The sequence below is a fragment of the Lutjanus erythropterus genome, chromosome 9, assembly GCF_056507025.1.
Source record: "Lutjanus erythropterus isolate fLutEry1 chromosome 9, fLutEry1.hap2, whole genome shotgun sequence".
Lineage (NCBI taxonomy): Eukaryota > Metazoa > Chordata > Actinopteri > Lutjaniformes > Lutjanidae > Lutjanus > Lutjanus erythropterus.
Window position 1 is genome coordinate 2,620,623 of NC_139325.1, and position 17,226 is coordinate 2,637,848.

The 17,226-nt window shown below is 40.9% G+C and overlaps 1 protein-coding gene across 1 annotated transcript in view; it reads left to right on the forward strand.

Moving 5' to 3' along the window:
- The window catches only part of LOC146320955 (E3 ubiquitin-protein ligase RNF19A-like), a 37,378-nt gene extending 23,638 nt beyond the window's left edge, over window positions 1-13,740 (forward strand). Inside the window, exons 3-10 of the mRNA XM_084725923.1 lie at window positions 3,514-3,722; window positions 4,017-4,161; window positions 5,236-5,398; window positions 8,573-8,687; window positions 9,045-9,206; window positions 10,413-10,626; window positions 10,715-10,858; window positions 12,281-13,740. Of these exons, the coding sequence (XP_084582049.1) occupies window positions 3,514-3,722; window positions 4,017-4,161; window positions 5,236-5,398; window positions 8,573-8,687; window positions 9,045-9,206; window positions 10,413-10,626; window positions 10,715-10,858; window positions 12,281-13,091 (1,963 nt within the window). The 3' untranslated portion in view covers window positions 13,092-13,740. The remainder of the gene's footprint in view (window positions 1-3,513; window positions 3,723-4,016; window positions 4,162-5,235; window positions 5,399-8,572; window positions 8,688-9,044; window positions 9,207-10,412; window positions 10,627-10,714; window positions 10,859-12,280) is intronic.
- Window positions 13,741-17,226: the final 3,486 nt, after the last annotated feature.

Here is a 17,226-nt window from a genome sequence, read left to right on the forward strand (position 1 = left end):
GCAACTGGATGTTTTGTTATGTTTTGTGGGATGTCCTGTTTTGTAACCTTGACTAGAATAGTAGCAAATATATTTTGAGGGTATGACGTGTTTTATTGTGAAAAGTTGAAATAGCTTTAGTGTAAAGCAGCGTTAGCTGCTTGCCGTGGATTGGATTGCCCAGCATTGGCCATAATTGTATAAGCAATAAGCGTCCCAATAGTTTTGACTGGAAATAGAGAAATTACAACACAGCCAGGATATATTTATATAAAGATTTTGATATTATATTAATGTATTGGCCCTCTCTGCTCTCTTATCTTTTTCTCTGTTTCCAGTTCTACTGTGTTCAGCTAACAGCCCTTTCAGTCTTTAGGGGCCTGACACCAAGCCAGTCAGACATCAGACAGCATTTGACATAAAACATTTTGGCTGCCTACTGGTTGTAGCTTTTGCAGATTGTCCACCACTGTTACCACTAGTTCACCCTTATCGGTGGCCTTACTCTCAACTGAGTCTGAGAGACAGAGACAGAGTTAGACAGGCAAAAGACCATGGACTGACAATGCCAAAGCTCAATTCTGTTTTATTTTATTCAGCTGCTATTAGTCATATGTAGGTTTAAACAGGGTTGACTGTACAATATGTGTTGTTCAAGGAAAAAGAGGTCAGCTCAGCAGTATGTTTTCTGGTTTCTTTACTCCTCTATGACAAAAACTAAATTTTTTTGGACCATAAAGTGAAAAATGTTGATCAATGTTTCCCATAGTCCAAGGTGACATTGTCAAATTTCTTACACCCACAATCCGTAGATATTCAAAGAACTTGATTAATCAAGAAAATGATTGTCAGATTAATCAATAATGAAAATAATTATTAGTTGCAGCCCTGATATGAAACTGAGGATTGTGTGTAAAAGTAAAACTAAATGCAAAGTTGAATTAATCTTTACAGTTGCAGTTATCAGACTTATTCTTAGTTTGTATGTAGATCACTAAATGGGCATGTCCTCACTCACAGAGATAGAATGTATGCATGTCAGTGGGCAGCCTGCTGTCCGCTGTAACCTTAACAGTACAGAGTGTTCAGCTAGTCTTAGTTGGCACTAGTTCTTTGAGTTCAGCTTTTTGTGATTGTCTTGAGATGAATCCTTCCTTCAGCTAATATGTAGCTCTACTGCTGAGAGACTAGATTTTATTTTTACACCTCAGAGTGAACTACAGAGGAAACAGAGTCCGTCCATTTTATTTTTTCCATTCCTCTGCAGCTTTTCTCTGCTCTGTTCTTTCCTCTTGCTTGTTCCTCTTTCCTGCAGCTCAGAGTCTTCAGCCAACATCACACAGTTTACAACTCAGCATGTCATGTGCAGTGTTTCAGAGAAGTTTGGGAAATGCACAGAAGGCACATTTAAAACGACTAACTCCTCATCGAAATAACAGCTTCAGCTTGCTGTAATTCGGCCCACATAATCAGGTGCTTGTACAGGGATTAGAGAGGCTCCCATCCATCCAGGCAAAAGAGAACTTCACATTTTCAGCCTTTATTTACATATTGCTGTGTAGATTTTCTCAAAACACCCTGCAGTAGCTATATTAATGTGATATTATTAAAAAGGGTACAGTGTGTCATTGGTTATACAGCTGTTTATTAGTTTATCATTAGTTTATAAAAAAGTATAAAATAGTTTTTCAAAAGAAGTAGTGGTTACACAGAAACTGCTGTGATCTGACCTGATCTGCTGTTATAATAAATACCCACCCAGAGTACTAAAGCTTCTCTTCTCTTTTCCCCAATATCTCTCCAGTCACTGTTTAGTGCTGGTGGTTTACTGAGAGTGATTTTAAATAAGACTGACATGTCTCTGTGACTCCTCACTGTCTGTCTGCATTGTAGACACAGTCTTCACTAGAGTAAACTGATCCACAGCGGAGGAAATCTCCCAGGCTCTCCACGGCTCTGTGATTGAAACTTAATCTTGGGGTCAGTCACAGAGGGGCTGGGAGGCTTCTGCTACAGTCAGATTCAACTACGTCACACACTCCAGGGTTTCCCCTCAGGATATTGGCTTGCCGGTATTCTTCAGCTGTCATCTTTGAACAGATGAACTTTTATTATTGTTGAACATCATCTCATTGTCAGCACTCTCTGTGTTTGTCTCCTGACTGTTGGCTGAAAGCATTTTGCATTGCCTCAGCTCAGCTGTCACTCCGTCAAAGATGTTTGGATTTGCTGTGCTCTAATGTGTCATGTAAATACACATGCAGCTGCACAAGGTGCAACTAGTTGGGGAACCAGGCAGACTAATAATGGCTATAGATTCTGTTACAGACTCTGCCTGGTCCAGATCAGCATCACACTTATCATGTAATTTACTAGCTGATGGACTGGATGGCAGCCAAAATATACTGTTTGTTGTGAGATAAATTGGGGTGGCAGCCAGCTCAACTGAAGTGGGCAGCATCCACAATGAATGAAGAGAGAAAGATCATTTAAATGGTAGGCCTTTTCTTAAAGTATGCTCTCTTGTCACCCTGTCAATATTAAATAGGGAATTATCTTCACAAGACAAGTGGACTGGGGATCAAGGGTCCATTATGGGTCATTTTAACAGGGTATTGGATTGATATGTAATGGCTAAATTCCATCAGGCGCAGCTGCATCACGTTACGGCTGTGCCACGTCAGCTGGAGCTGATCACAGCCATTCTCGTGATTCCACCAGCAGCGCCTCTGCGTGTCCCAGAAGTGGCTCTACGATTGTCTCTGCTTCAAATACGTGCCAAGTCTATTTTTGACGGATGGTGCGTCAATTAGCACAGAGCAGATGAAACAGGCAGGATGTCAGACACAGAAAAGACAGGGAGAATCCGGTTAATTTTCAAAATAAAAGAACCCATGCAGACTCAACCAGTAATACAACATATTTTACTCATCACTTACCTGGCGAGTAGTAGTATCCCAATCACAATGCAGTAGAGAACTGCATTAGGATTGAGATGTGATGTAAAAGTATTGACTTTGTTAGTTGTGACAAATATGCAAAAGTATTTACAGTAAATACAACAGGCACAAATCTGGCATCTCTCAGTACAGACAATGTACCTGCTCCATCCCTGCAGGATGAGAGAACACAAAATCAATGCAACACTGTTATTGTGTGGGAGTAAATAGTCCCAGTGTTTGTGAAAACAGGCGGGAGTCAACACACACACTGGGGGCAAGCAGTAATGGTTAGCTGGTGGGAGTCTGATTAAGAAAACAGTCCTGCGAAGGGTCTACTCTATAGCATCTGGACATAGCGAGAAAAATTTGTTATCTAGTTTGCCAGTTTAGTAGTTCACTAATATGAGTATAAGAAGATGGATTAAACTGTTATTTTTTAAAGCTAACCACTAACTGCATTAGTAGAAATGTTAAAAACATGAACACAGTTCTGCATCAATCTGTTTTTCCTGTGACCTTGGTACATTTAGATGAAACTCATCCTGCAACATATTAATGTGAACTTCTGCCTGTTATGTTTATTTCCTACCAGGTACGCAGTGATTGCCTTTGGGTGTGCCAGCTGTCCTAAGATCACGTGCGGCAGGGAGGGCTGTGGCACAGAGTTTTGTTACCACTGTAAACAGCTGTGGCATCCCAATCAGACCTGTGATGCAGCACGTCAGCAGAGAGCCCAGAGCCTCCGCCTGAGGACAGTCCGCTCGTCCTCCCTCAGCTACAGCCAAGAGAGCGGAGCTGCAGGTTGGCTCACTGAAACAAAACACACTCAATCAATACAGAAATACTTTTTTCTGTATTGATCTTATGCATGTCTGTCAAATCACTGATCCCTGTCAGAAGCTGCTTTTACTTTGTTTTGTTAGAATTCACTTAGTGATGGATTATTTGTAGGATTTTTTTTTCTCACAGTAATGAAGTTTGAAAGATATTACCTAAATGACCAGGTCTGTTTTGTTGATAACAGAAGTATAACTAATCAGTGAAACTGTTATCCACAATGAAATCAATTTCTCTTTCCGTCTTTCCACCTTTCAGCTGATGACATTAAGCCATGTCCACGCTGTGCCGCCTACATCATCAAGATGAACGACGGCAGCTGTAACCACATGACCTGCGCCGTTTGTGGCTGTGAGTTCTGCTGGCTCTGCATGAAGGAGATCTCAGACCTGCACTACCTGAGGTCAGTATGTCAGCCTGCACAGAGCTCCCCACACACAGACACAGTTTAGATAGACATGTAAAAAATTCAATCTGTGATAACTGAATTGCAAATCACCATTTGAATGATCTCATCACTGTGATTCTAAATCCAACTATATCCAGGCCAATAAAAATGTCTATATTTGTTGTGTGGAAAACTGTATAGGGCAGTTTAATTCATGGCTGCCCACAATTTGTAGTTAAATGCACAATTTTGCAGCTAGGGATCTCTCTCACATAAAACAATAACAAAAGATGTAGTTTGAGAATGCTGTGAAGTCATGTGGAGTTGTTTTCTTCATTCTTAAACAGTCACCATAACAGATGAAAATCTATCTGACATGACTCAGGCAGGAATTGTGTTAATTGGTCAGGTAATATTAAAGTTTGATTCACATTACTTTTAGTCACGTTGGCTGACCCTGTTCCTCACTCTCAGACGTATCTGATTTATGACGAATTTGACATATCCAGTATTTTCCCTGACATTTTAGCAGCTAGCAACACCTAACAAGAAATGCAATTAGCTTGAATTAATTACTGATTTCTCTGCGTTTGAACATTTTAGGACATTTTGGATAATGTAAATACACAATTCAACAAATTATATAACATTTAGCATTTTTAGATATTTTAATGCAGAAATTTCACATATTACAGCTTTAAGTTTTTCAAATGTTGGTGTGGTGGGTTGAAGTTTTGTTGACCTGAGTCGAGGGTGAGATTAGGAACCTATCCAGCAGGTTTGGTTGTTCTACCTGTGATGAGATGGAATAGGAAATTGGTAATGGTTCCTCTTCTGTCCTCATTTAGATTCATAATTACAATAATTGAGAAGTATTTAAGTAAACATTGAGAAACAATAGTTTTTGAAAGCACATGAAGATCTTTGTCCCCACAGGAAGAAACTTATTCCTTCAGTTGTTTGACAAGCAATGAAAAAAACTGAAGACCTGTTACAGTATCAGCTGTATAAAATCTGGTAATATATTTGTTTCCCTCTTCACTTTGGAAAAAGAAAAGTCTAAATTTTTCCCCTCAACTTCTCTCTCAGTCCATCAGGCTGTACTTTCTGGGGGAAGAAGCCATGGAGCAGGAAGAAGAAGATTCTTTGGCAACTGGGAACACTTGTGGGTGCCCCTGTTGGCATCGCACTCATCGCTGGCATAGCTATCCCCGCCATGATTATTGGTATCCCTGTATATGTGGGAAGGAAGGTGAGCCTCTGGAAATACATTCATATACTGTCATTTGGAACACATTGAAGCTTTCTTGCTTATAGGTTTCACTACATGGATAAGGCAGCACATTGACTCATTTGGATGTGTCACTGTTCAGATTTACTGTTTAAACACTTGACTGCATTGAACTATATGGATTATTATGAAGATATTAAGATCTGAATAATTGCTCTGCTTTCCCATGAAGCATACCCCTAAAGCACTATCTTTTCAGTTGTGAACATGCTCATTGTTACATAACTGTTCATACCACAGTTATCGGTAAACATGCCACATGTCCAAAACCAAGCCCTGCATCAATCGGTAACTAATTAGTTAAACTATAAAACCAGTGCACATACTGTCATGTATTTTTCTCAGGCTCTGAGCTTATCTCAGCTCAGTTGAGGTCATTAATCAATAACCTGCACTGTGTTTGTGTTGTTTGGTATCACTCATCAGTCTAGCTCTGTCCAATAAGAATTTGACATTACAATGAAATGCAAGTATTCAGGCTCTCCAGAATTCCCCTCACAAGGCTGCCAAGAAGAAGCCAGAGCCAACAAACTTTTCTTCCCCGACTAAACCAGACCACATTCAGAAGCGATCACATGACACGTGAAACATCTGAGCATGAATCAGCTGCATTCCACACAAACACTGGGTGAATGTAGCTGTTCAGTCTCAATGTGAAACCTTCATCCTGGTGACTCACCACACCAAAGCCATAGCCATTTATTTGCACATGGTCACGTATCATATCAGCTGTACTTTGTCACTGTTTACTGGCTTGTAAAGCAGCAGTGTTGTAGGAATGTAGTAGGAACACTACAGTCTTTGTGGGAAGTAAGTGGGACTGCATGTGGACAGTTTTTGTTCCATATGTGTGCTTCTTCTGAACAGCAAAGAACTCTGACAGCTAAATCATTTGTAATCCTTTTCACTTAAATCTTTTTAACATTAGCGCTACTGCAGTGCAAACCACTTGGGACAGAATTGAAAGCATGATGGGAAGAGACATTAATTTTCTCTCAGTGAAAACCTTATCTCTTTGAAGCTTATGGCAGACTCCAAAAACAAGCCATTGGGATGCAGCATTGAAACTCGGTGTTCCTCTGCATACCTTGTGAAGTTACTTGAACAACGTCTGTTAGTGATGGAGACAGTAAAGTCAACTATTCGCCCTTGGGTGGTGAGGAAAAATAGTGTAGCTGTCTGTTTAATTAATTTATATTCATGTGTTAAATATTCAAATGTCAATTTGGTAGCAATGTGCATGAGACGTAAAGAAAAACAAAACAATTTAGTACTAATAATCCTCTGCTTATAGTTATCAATTGAACCAGTGATGCCTCTATATGACCTCCAATGTGAAAGCTCTTTGTATTAGCTTTAATTGATAACAGTAGCAAAAAACTGCTTGATAAATATAGTCATATTTTTTCCATTATTCATTCAGTCCTATTGATAGAATCATTCGTAGTTCTGTTTCAATGTTGTCGCTTTGAGTCTCGTGAAAAGTCTATTTTTTCAGGTTTTCTTCCAATAATGTTTCTTGTAGTCTTATATGTGCCAGTTTTTACATTAAGAAGATTTCTGCGACCATGACTTACCTTTGCTCCTGTGTCAGGGGTGCTAGTCACCCCAAAATTCTTTATAATAGCTTTGTTTCTTTTACTGTATATTAAGAGCATTGTAAAATATTTTACTGTGGCTTGTTTACATATCACTTAGGCAACTATCATCAAATGGTTTTAGGGCTTAAACAGTTACTGGTTTATTAAGAGACCACAGTAAAATTCCAGACAGTATAACTGTTTAAATTTTAATTTCCCTTAAAACAATGCAATTAAAACAAGCTTTGAAACACTCGTGGTAAATACTGTCCAGCATCAGTCAAAGTCAGCAACAGTCTCCCAGAGGCAGACACAGAAAACTATTACTCTTGTAAAAACACAACACATTCTTCTGCTGCTGTATGCGTTGTGTGTCTGCAAATTCTTTTTGCCTATTTCATAGGATAACATGGTACGTTGTTTAGTCACCTAATCAACATATATTCAATTTAATTAAGTCATTGAATTGGTTGTAAATGGGTTCCAACAGGAGAAACTAAATAAACTCCAATATTGGACTCTGTATTTATTTTAGTTGTTGGGCTCACTGAGATTACTGTCACTATATTAGGGATGTCCCGATACAACTTTTTCACTTCTGATACGATACCGATATTGCAGGCTTGAGTATTGGCCGATATCGATCCGATATGATATCAGCACGAATCATACATACTTTTATTCCTTATTTTGTAGTGTAGAATGTTAGAAAAGGCTTGATCAAGTGATGTTACTCAAACAGAGAACAATAGTCAGCAACCAGAGTCACCTATGGATAGAAGTGCTGGAGCGGAAAATGGACTGCTTATCAGAGCGCTTATATCAGAGATTTTAGATGCAGTCCGATAAAATCCGATACTCGTTTTTTGGCTGATACCGGACCGATATCCGATATCAATATCGGATCGGGACGCCCCTACACTATATTCACCCCTACAATATATTCTTAAGGCATATACTCAAATGGTTTCATAGATTTACATAGTGTTCTGGTTATGTTAATAATTTAATGTTTATGCAAACTAAAGTGCATGGTGCTGCTAATCTTTTTGAAAATTTCCAATGCATTTTAATGTGACAGTTTTTGGCTGGTTTTAATATTACCTGTGAGTACTTAGGTTCAGTGATGTCTACTGGATTAGCATGTTAGAATGTCCACAGTGAGGCATTACAATGGATGATGACGTCGTTGCTGGGTCTAGAAGGGTCTTAATCTCAGCACTACATGTAGCTAACTTTGTTTTGTTTAAAGAGAAAGTAATAAATAGGACATGTAGACGTAGTGAAATGAACGGCAGCAGCAACTTCTTTCTATTTTCTGTCCCACATTTGAGAACCAGAACTTAAGCAGCAACACTGAGGGGGACACACTACCTCAAATAAAGAAGGCTTTGAATCACGTTACAATGTTAGAGGGCTCAGTGGTCAATGACTGTCAGCCATCACGATAGACAATGGTGTCATCCATTGGCCCAACCCTATTGAGAACTGAGGTTAGAGTCCACTCAGTTTTCTCTATCTGACTAACTAACATTGCTCTTCTCTTCTCTGTCAGATCCATAACCGGTATGAAGGTAAAGATATCTCCAACCACAAGAGGAACCTGGTGATCGCTGGTGGAGTGACTCTCTCTGTCATCGTGTCTCCAGTGGTGGCTGCAGTCACTGTCGGTCAGTCTGTCCTTCCTCTCTTACCTTCTTCTGCTCTCTCTTTGTCTCTGTCTCTCTGATTTAGCTCTCTGCGTGCCTGCTGATTATTATTGACATGTCCTTGTTTGACTTTGCAAGCTTGAGGAATTTCTATTGTTTAATCGTAGAGTTCATATAATACAAAAGTTTGTTTTCAAAGTTAATCTGATTTCTCATGAGCTGTTGCGTAAAGATGGGAACATTGAAGGAGCTGACTGTTTTTGATTTCTGTGCATCAGCAGCAGTGGCCTCCACTCCACTGCACTGCTTTTCTTCCCACTGCATTGGTCTAACATGTCCTTGGTGTCTCGATCTCTCTTTGTCTCTTTCACCCCTCAGGCATTGGAGTTCCCATCATGCTGGCTTATGTCTACGGTGTGGTACCCATCTCGCTGTGCCGTAGCGGAGGGTGTGGCGTCTCAGCTGGGAATGGCAAAGGAGTTCGTATAGAGTTTGACGATGAGAATGACATGAATGTTGGCAGTGGAGCCGCTGCCACTGGTAAGATTCAGTGCCCCCACCCAGAACACCACCCGTCACTACCCACACTGATGCACAAAAGTTACCCTGTGTGTTTATGCTCAAGTCAGCAAACAACAGATTTTGCCTTTTGCTGACTGATACACCACTGAGTCCCTGTTCAGATGAAATCTGCTGCTGGTTTCACAGATGTCAAGTGTGCTTTCGCAGAAAAATGTCCTTTTCGTCCTTCTTGAGTGAGACCAGATGGCAACTGCTTCTGTTACAAATACCTTTAGCAGTCCAGAATTTCTACATTTCAATTCATCAGACACAGCACAAGAACTGTAGTCAATCAAAATAAATCTTGGTGCGTTGAAATTCTGCCTACTCTTCAATGTTTTGAATAGTTGATGGGGAAAAAATCCTGCATGTTGTCTCTAGATTAATTAATTCAGCCACCCTGACTGCACTCTGCCAGCCTAAATGGGATAGCATATAGTTGTATTGTGACCTTCAGGGGATGTCTGCTAAGTAAATTTACAGAAACACTCACAAACACACACAAACACACTGTTGACAAAGATCACAGAGCAGAAGCAGCTTTGGTAAAGTTTTAACAACGAAGCTGACACTAACGCAGTTCATTCTGGAATATAAACTTCCATAAAAAGCAACAGTTAGTGGCATCTGACCAGCTGATAGCCACATTAGCAAAATGCTAACACCAAATTCAACAGCATAACCTTCAAGACAAAAACTAAAACAACATAAAACATGGCAAAACTTACAGCACTAGAGTTTGAACCTTGGTCACAGGCAGTCGGTGTCGATCTATCTTTGAGCTTAAAGTGTTAAGACTTTAAAATAAACTTTTTATCCACTCAGCACTTCTGTCCTCTGAGGCTGGAAGCAGATTGAGGTTTGTGCTGCTACTTTGACATGGTGTCAATTACTTTGCAGCCTGTCACTCAAACATATATCAGGTCTGCATTGACTGCACATGTTCCCCCGCCTCTGAAAATAATGGATTAAGAAGCACTTCTCTCCACATGAAAGTAACACAAACGACTGTTCGATCAATGAGAATTTGGTTAGACAAGAGCATATGAACTAAGAATCGACCAACTGACCAGAAGGTTTTAGCCTTACACACCACTGCGTTTTATTCCTGCAAGAGGTGACATTTTTAAACTCTTATTTTTAGATTTTGAAATGTTAATTCATGGTAGTATGCCTCCTATACAGATACTACATCAGTGGCAGATACCAGGAACAACCCAAGTATAGGTGAAGGCAGTGTTGGTGGGCTGACTGGCAGTCTGAGTGCCAGCGGCAGCCATATGGACCGCCTGGGTGCCATCAGGGACAACCTGAGTGAGACAGCGTCCACCATGGCCCTGGCTGGAGCCAGCATCACTGGCAGCCTCTCTGGAAGCGCCATGGTCAATTACTTAAACAGGTACTGAAACAGCAACACTCGCCATGGGATTTAAAACATTGGTGCATTGCTGCATTTTCTAAAGTTTCCCTCTCTCACATGTTGTCAGGCTGGAGGTGCAGGCTGATGTGCAAAAGGAGCGCTGCAGTCTGAGCGGTGAGTCTGGCACCGTAAGCCTGGGTACAATCAGCGACAACGCTAGCACCAAAGCAATGGCTGGATCCATTCTTAACGCCTACATGCCCCTCGACAGGTGAGCAGCATTTACATTTTTTATCAGAGCCATGCAAAAGAATCTGTTTGTTGGCATGTGTGGTTATGTGTACCCAATATCCTTCCAAACCAGTAATATTAAACAGATTGCATCCAGTACATGCACGCCTGTTATCACATAATTTCAATACTAAGTGAATATCACTGCTCACACCAGCACTGATGTGTTAGAAATGAGCAGGACTGTGGGAATACTGTGTTACTTGTCAAAAGAACAACATTAAATTATTTATATTTAAAATAATTACAAGATATTTTGGGTTCACTTTTTATTGATGATGAGAATCCAGTATTTGTTATGGAAGTATTGAAAAATTAAAGGGATAGTTCAGATTGTTTGACTTTGGGATGTATAAGGTACTTATACATAGTCAGTGTATTATCTATACTAGATGGCGGTTAGCAAGCCCCAGTTCAGGGAAGCAGAGGAGTACCAGCACAGAAACTAAGCAATGCACTGCTCTGGACAGGGTGGGCAGCTAAAAAAATCAATATTAGTTTAAGTGTATGCTATATTCAGAATATTTTCACTGCTTTACCTTGCTGTTAGATAACCTTTTCTGATGAGAAACTGCTGTTAAATATCTCTTTCTTCAATCCAACCGGACTGCATGAACAAAATCACTGATTTTAATTTGCAAAACACAGGAGTTGCTAGTCTGCCGTTGCCTCAAGCTGTTAGCGAGTCAGTGTCATATTGTGACTTCAGTGAATCCGAACTAGCCTTTTAAAACACCAAAGTCACACAATAATAAAACAATCTGTCTGATAGAGGCAGCATTAGACCAGCAACTTCCAGGTAAAATGACTGATTTCACCAATGGAGTTTGGTTGATTTGGAGAGAGTGATCTTAGGCTTCTTTAATGGCGGTTTCGTGCTGGACAAGGGTGTCTGACAGCAAAGTACATCATACCAATACTAATAAATACACAGTATGTTTTTTTTTTCCCAGGATGAAGCAGGCCTGCCCTACTCTTCCCCTGTTTGGCTTATCCTGATATTCTTACTCTGCCAATCTCACTCTTCATGCCTAAAGATACCCAAACCAATCCAACGCAGGCAACAAGTACTAGCCAATCAGAGTAGGGCAGGACATGTCTTTGTTTTCCCTTGATAAAATAAGTTACAATATTAACATTATAACATTGTAACATTCTAACCCTAACCGTCAAATTATCCAAACTATCCCTTCAAGTCATGTTAAAACAGGTCCACGTTTTTCTCTTCTGTGTATTCAGCCTAGGGATGCCTCTTAAAAAACAGCCTTTTGAGTCTTATTACTGAATTATGCCACACACAAACACCCACACACTTGCACATGCAGTCCTACGTACAGAACAGTAATTTTTTTGTGAAATGTCTCATTTATTTGTCTTCTTCTGTCTTCCTCCCATGTTGCAGAGATGGGAACAGTATGGAGGTCCAGGTTGACATTGAATCTAAACCTGGCAAACTGCGGCACCACAGTGGCAGCAGCAGCGTAGATGACGGCAGCCATGTTGGCCGCTGCGGCTGGACCTGCCCCTCCAACGGTTGCACCTCCTCAGAAGGCAAAGGAACCTCCACTAAGTGGGCCAAAGAGGCCTCCTGCTCCTCCTCCTCCAGCTCAGGGGGCAAAAAGAGCAAAGGCAAGCTGCGCAAGAAAGGTGGCGGAGGCACCAAGATCAATGAGACTCGGGAGGACATGGATGCTCAGCTGCTGGAGCAGCGCAGCACCAACTCCTCAGAGTTCGACTCGCCCTCGCTGAGCGGCAGCTTGCCATCCGTGGCCGACTCTCACTCCAGCCACTTCTCTGAGTTCAGCTGCTCTGACCTGGAGAGCATGAAGACGTCCTGTAGCCACGGCTCCGGCGGAGGCGACTACCACACGCGCTTTGCCACCGTCAGCCCCCTCCCTGAGGTGGAGAATGACCGCCTGGAGACCTGCCCTGCTTCCTCATCCTCCTCCTCCCAGGGACAAGGAGCTGTGATCACTCCCCACTCCCCCACCTCCACCACCTCGTCCCTGGGCCATGGCGCAGAACTCTCCCCGCTCTGCTTCATCACAGAGGAGAATGTGAACCTGGTGTGCCCTGCTGAGCTGGACTCTCACAGCACCACCAGAGAGCTGCTAAAAGAAACCAACAACAACCACCACCAACCACAACACCACCCAGCCCAAACGCAGACCCAGCAGCAGCCCAAGAACTCCTGTATACAAACTGACATCTGAAATCTCAATACCTTAAGTGCTGCACAGACGCTATTTTTATTTAACATCATCTTCTCCACTTAACTAACAATCATGGCTTACAGTTAACCTGCGTTTCTGTTCTTCCCTCGTGAAGAGGATGTGTTATTTTGGGAGCTATGTCTTTCATAAAAAGCAGCCTTTGAGTAAAACAGAGATGTGTGTGTCCGCTGACTGTCAGAGGGCTGAAGTATTGAAATGTTTCCAAAGTGCAGCCATGTGAGAAATGTTAAGGTTGTCAATGCTGGTGTTTTCTCCCTGTGCGACCCGCAGACTGCTGACTTTTTTTTCTCTTTTTTCTCCGACAGTTCACTCACTCACCACTCGTAACAGAGACAGCCCATGTATCTGGGCGCTGTGCTATGTGTAGGTTAAAATAAAACCACTGTGCCGGTTTCGCTACTATTTGATTTTGACTCGACAATGCGGATGCAACACCATGCAGGAATCTTAATGTTACTGCTTTCCAGAAGTGAACTCAAACAGGGACCAGGCAATATGATTCACTACTTCCTCTTTTTATTTTTTGCCCCAACTGTATTATTAACAGAGGAACCTTTGTGTTCTTGTCTGTATTTATTATTACACTTTTTTTTGTCTTTTCCCTGGATGTTTATTTGAGATGAACCCTCTAATGTAAAAGTCTATGGCCTGGGCTCAACATCCTCAAATCATTTTAGCACTAAAATCAACACAGCTGAGATTCTCGTCAGATGGATGCACACGTAACTGTTAGGAGACGGTGCTTGAGTTTATACCTGTAGCCGCTGTTGCCAAAAACTCCAGAACAGAATTTTTTCTTAGTGCTTAGAAGAGATTTGAATCCTACGCCTGCTTAAAGGGACAGTTCACCTCAAAATCAAAAATACACATTTTTCCCCCTGGCGTTTAGTGCTATTTATCCATCTAGATTCTTTGTCTAGTACAAAGGAAGTAGTTTCATTAGATTCTAAAGTAATTGTGGTAGATTCTACTGCAGAAACAAAGTAGTTCCTACATGAAACTGCTCAAATGCTGCTTCAAATGTATTTCTTTTGGATTGCCATCTAGTTCCATTATATTGGAGAGAAGGCAGTCATCTCTACAGCCCATATCTCCAAAATTCTGCAACTCTTAACAAATCTCTCTAGATTGATTAGGGGAAAGGGGAGAAATCTGTATTTATGATTTTGGGGTGAACTGTCCCTTTTAAAGGGTAACTTTTTTTTAAACCTGGACCCTATTTTCTGATTTTTTTGTGTCTAAGTGACTAAAGGGGCTAGACATTGAGCTAGATCGCTGCAGCTGGCAGAAGCAAAACTGAGCTGTGATGAAACCCCTCCAGACAACCACACACCGTCAAAGTTCATCCACAAAAAGTGCTTGTTTTTGCCACCGACAGGCTCAGATTGTTATTCTGAGTGTCTGACAACATCATGGAAAGGATTGCTACAGAGATAGACCCTTTTGTTCAAGAGTAAGATCCTTTTTGTTTAACCAGAAACAGCTGTTTTATTGCTTGTTCCAAACTAAACAAACTCCCTTTGCAAAACAGTAATTTTAACATCATCATCTTCATCCAAACTTGACAGATACAAAATAAAACTCACCAAAACTGCCTTGGCATGTCTTTCCACTGTTCCAGCAGTCACCAACTCTAGACTGGATCCTTAATTCACCAAGTTAGATGTGAAAATATCAGGTGAGGGCGAGAGAGACACTGGACATCAGAGAAGCAGCTGGGAGAAACAGTGCCAGAATATTTTCACATCTAACGTGATGAAGAAAGGTGTATTTCAACCAAACTAGAGTCTGTGATTGTTGGAACAGTAGAAAGACAAGCCAAGGTAATTTTGGTGAGTTTAATTTTGTTTGTGACAATTTTGAATGAAGAAACAATAACACTGTTTAAAGTACTGTTTTGCAAAGGCAGTTTTGTTAGTTTAGTGAGAGCAACAAAACAGCTGTTTCTGATTAAACAAAAGCATCTTACTCGTTAAAAAAGGTCTCTCTCTGTAGAGATCTTTTCCATGATGTTGCCAGATACTTACAATAACAATGTGAACTGTCAGCGGCAAAAACAAGCACTTTTAGTGCACGCACTTTGACAGTGTTATGTTGTAGCTTAGTTTTGCTTCTGCCAGCTGCAGAGCTCTCTCTCAAATACTGGTCCAGTTTTCACATATTTTTGTGTCTGACACCATATTTACATCTGGTATGAAGACATGATCTGTATCCGGATAACTTATCCAGATAAGGAAAAATGCATGTTAATGCAAGGTGTAAACACTGTGATCAGAATGTTACCCAGTCTGCCAGACCACATCTGGAGGTAGTCTGGCTTGCGTTGTGTTCAGATCTGGATAATCCATATTCAGATCACATTTTAACACCAGACATAAATGGCAAAATAGGATCCAGGTTTAACAATACCAGAGTTACCTTTTAAGACCTGTAGGTGATGTTGCCTAAAGCCTTTGTGTTTTTAAGTGCGAAGATGAACTTGGAAGCTCAGGCCTGGTTAAGTTCTGTCGAGAGCTGGGGGATGATATGTTGGGGGGGTGGGGGGGGGGTTGATTTGAGAGAAGGTCTCTGGAAGGCCACAGTTGTCGAGAAGATAATGCTGAAAGTCATTATATTAACATTAACCAATGGGTTGGTCAATTCTGTGAAATTGTATGGAGAAAATGTTGTTGTCCTGTTCAAAGGTGATTTATTCAGGCTGATGGTCTCGCCTCACTGAGTAAGAGAGAGCTTTGATATCTTTCTTTGTTAACTCATGGTGCCTTCAAGAAGCTGTTTGTGTTCTGTCCGTCTCTCTTTCTCTCCACTGTGTCTTCAAACGACTCATTCTAGGTTGCAGAATGTCTGTCTGTGTAGGAGGGATGCTCATTCACATACATACACGACATACTGTGGTAGACATGGTAAATGAAGACTTTTCAATTGCCTACCAAAGACAGCACTCAGGCTCTTGTTAAATCTTATACCTTTGACTTGTCTCCTGTTCACAGTATGGTGCATCCTTTTTTTACACCATGGGGATGAATGAAGACAAGACCCAGGATTATACAGACATACAGACTGCTGTTTTTGTACATGCTTCACAAATGCTACGCAATTAACCGAGGCCCCAGAGCGGCCTGAGGCACCTGCACTGTTACCCGTATTTCTTATGACATTGATGTTCTGCAATGCACAGAGGTGAATAGGGATACATAGTTTTTTTTGTTTTTTTTTTTCCTTTCTGGGTTACCTTCTGTATTTGATTTGTCCTGTGATTCCTGTTCGTGTTGCCAATTGGTGCTGCTGAGCAGACTTGAAGTCAGATTCTGTTTTCACCACTTTATCTCAGAGTGTTTGCTTACGCCTGTCTTTACTGCTCAGTGGTCTGCTTTACTGAGGCCACTGAGCTGGCTCAGGTGAACCTCTACCAGGTAGGTAAGAGCATCCTGAATGGTATTTTGACCCAAGTCTGTTACTGAATGAACACTCAAAGTTTGGTTTGGTGGATGAAGGCTACATGCTGCAGTCCTCCTCCTCCTCTGCATTAAAGCAAAACATTCTTTTGTTCTTCCTCCCCGGTTCTGTTTCTCATTCTTCACCAAAACTCTGGTTTCTTGATCCTAATTTGAACACTAGTGCCAGATATAATTTGTAATTTGTGCAGAATGGCATAAGGTATTTGTATATGTGTTTGGTAATTTGCTTTACTATATGCGTGTAAATGCATATCAGAAAAATAAAAAAAAATATATGAAATATTGTTGTCCTGTTCTGTTTTTCAGGTTAAAAGACCAGGACACAAGATTTGGGGGTATTTATGGGCAGAATATAGTATTCACAATGATATTTTCATTAGTGTATAATTACCTAAAAATAAGAATCATTGTGTTTTTGTTACCTTAGAATGAACTGTTCATAGGGTGTGGTTCCTCTTCCATGGAAGCTGCCATGTTACACTTTGCAGTCTGTTAGCTCACTGCTAGATGCTACAAAATCCTACACACTGCTCCTTTAATGCAAGCACTGTAAATAATTATGGTGTTCCATTTTCATTTTTATTTAACTACTGCATTGTCATCTTAGCACAGAGAAGAAAACCTTTACATTTTTACTTCCAGTTTATTAAATAGCC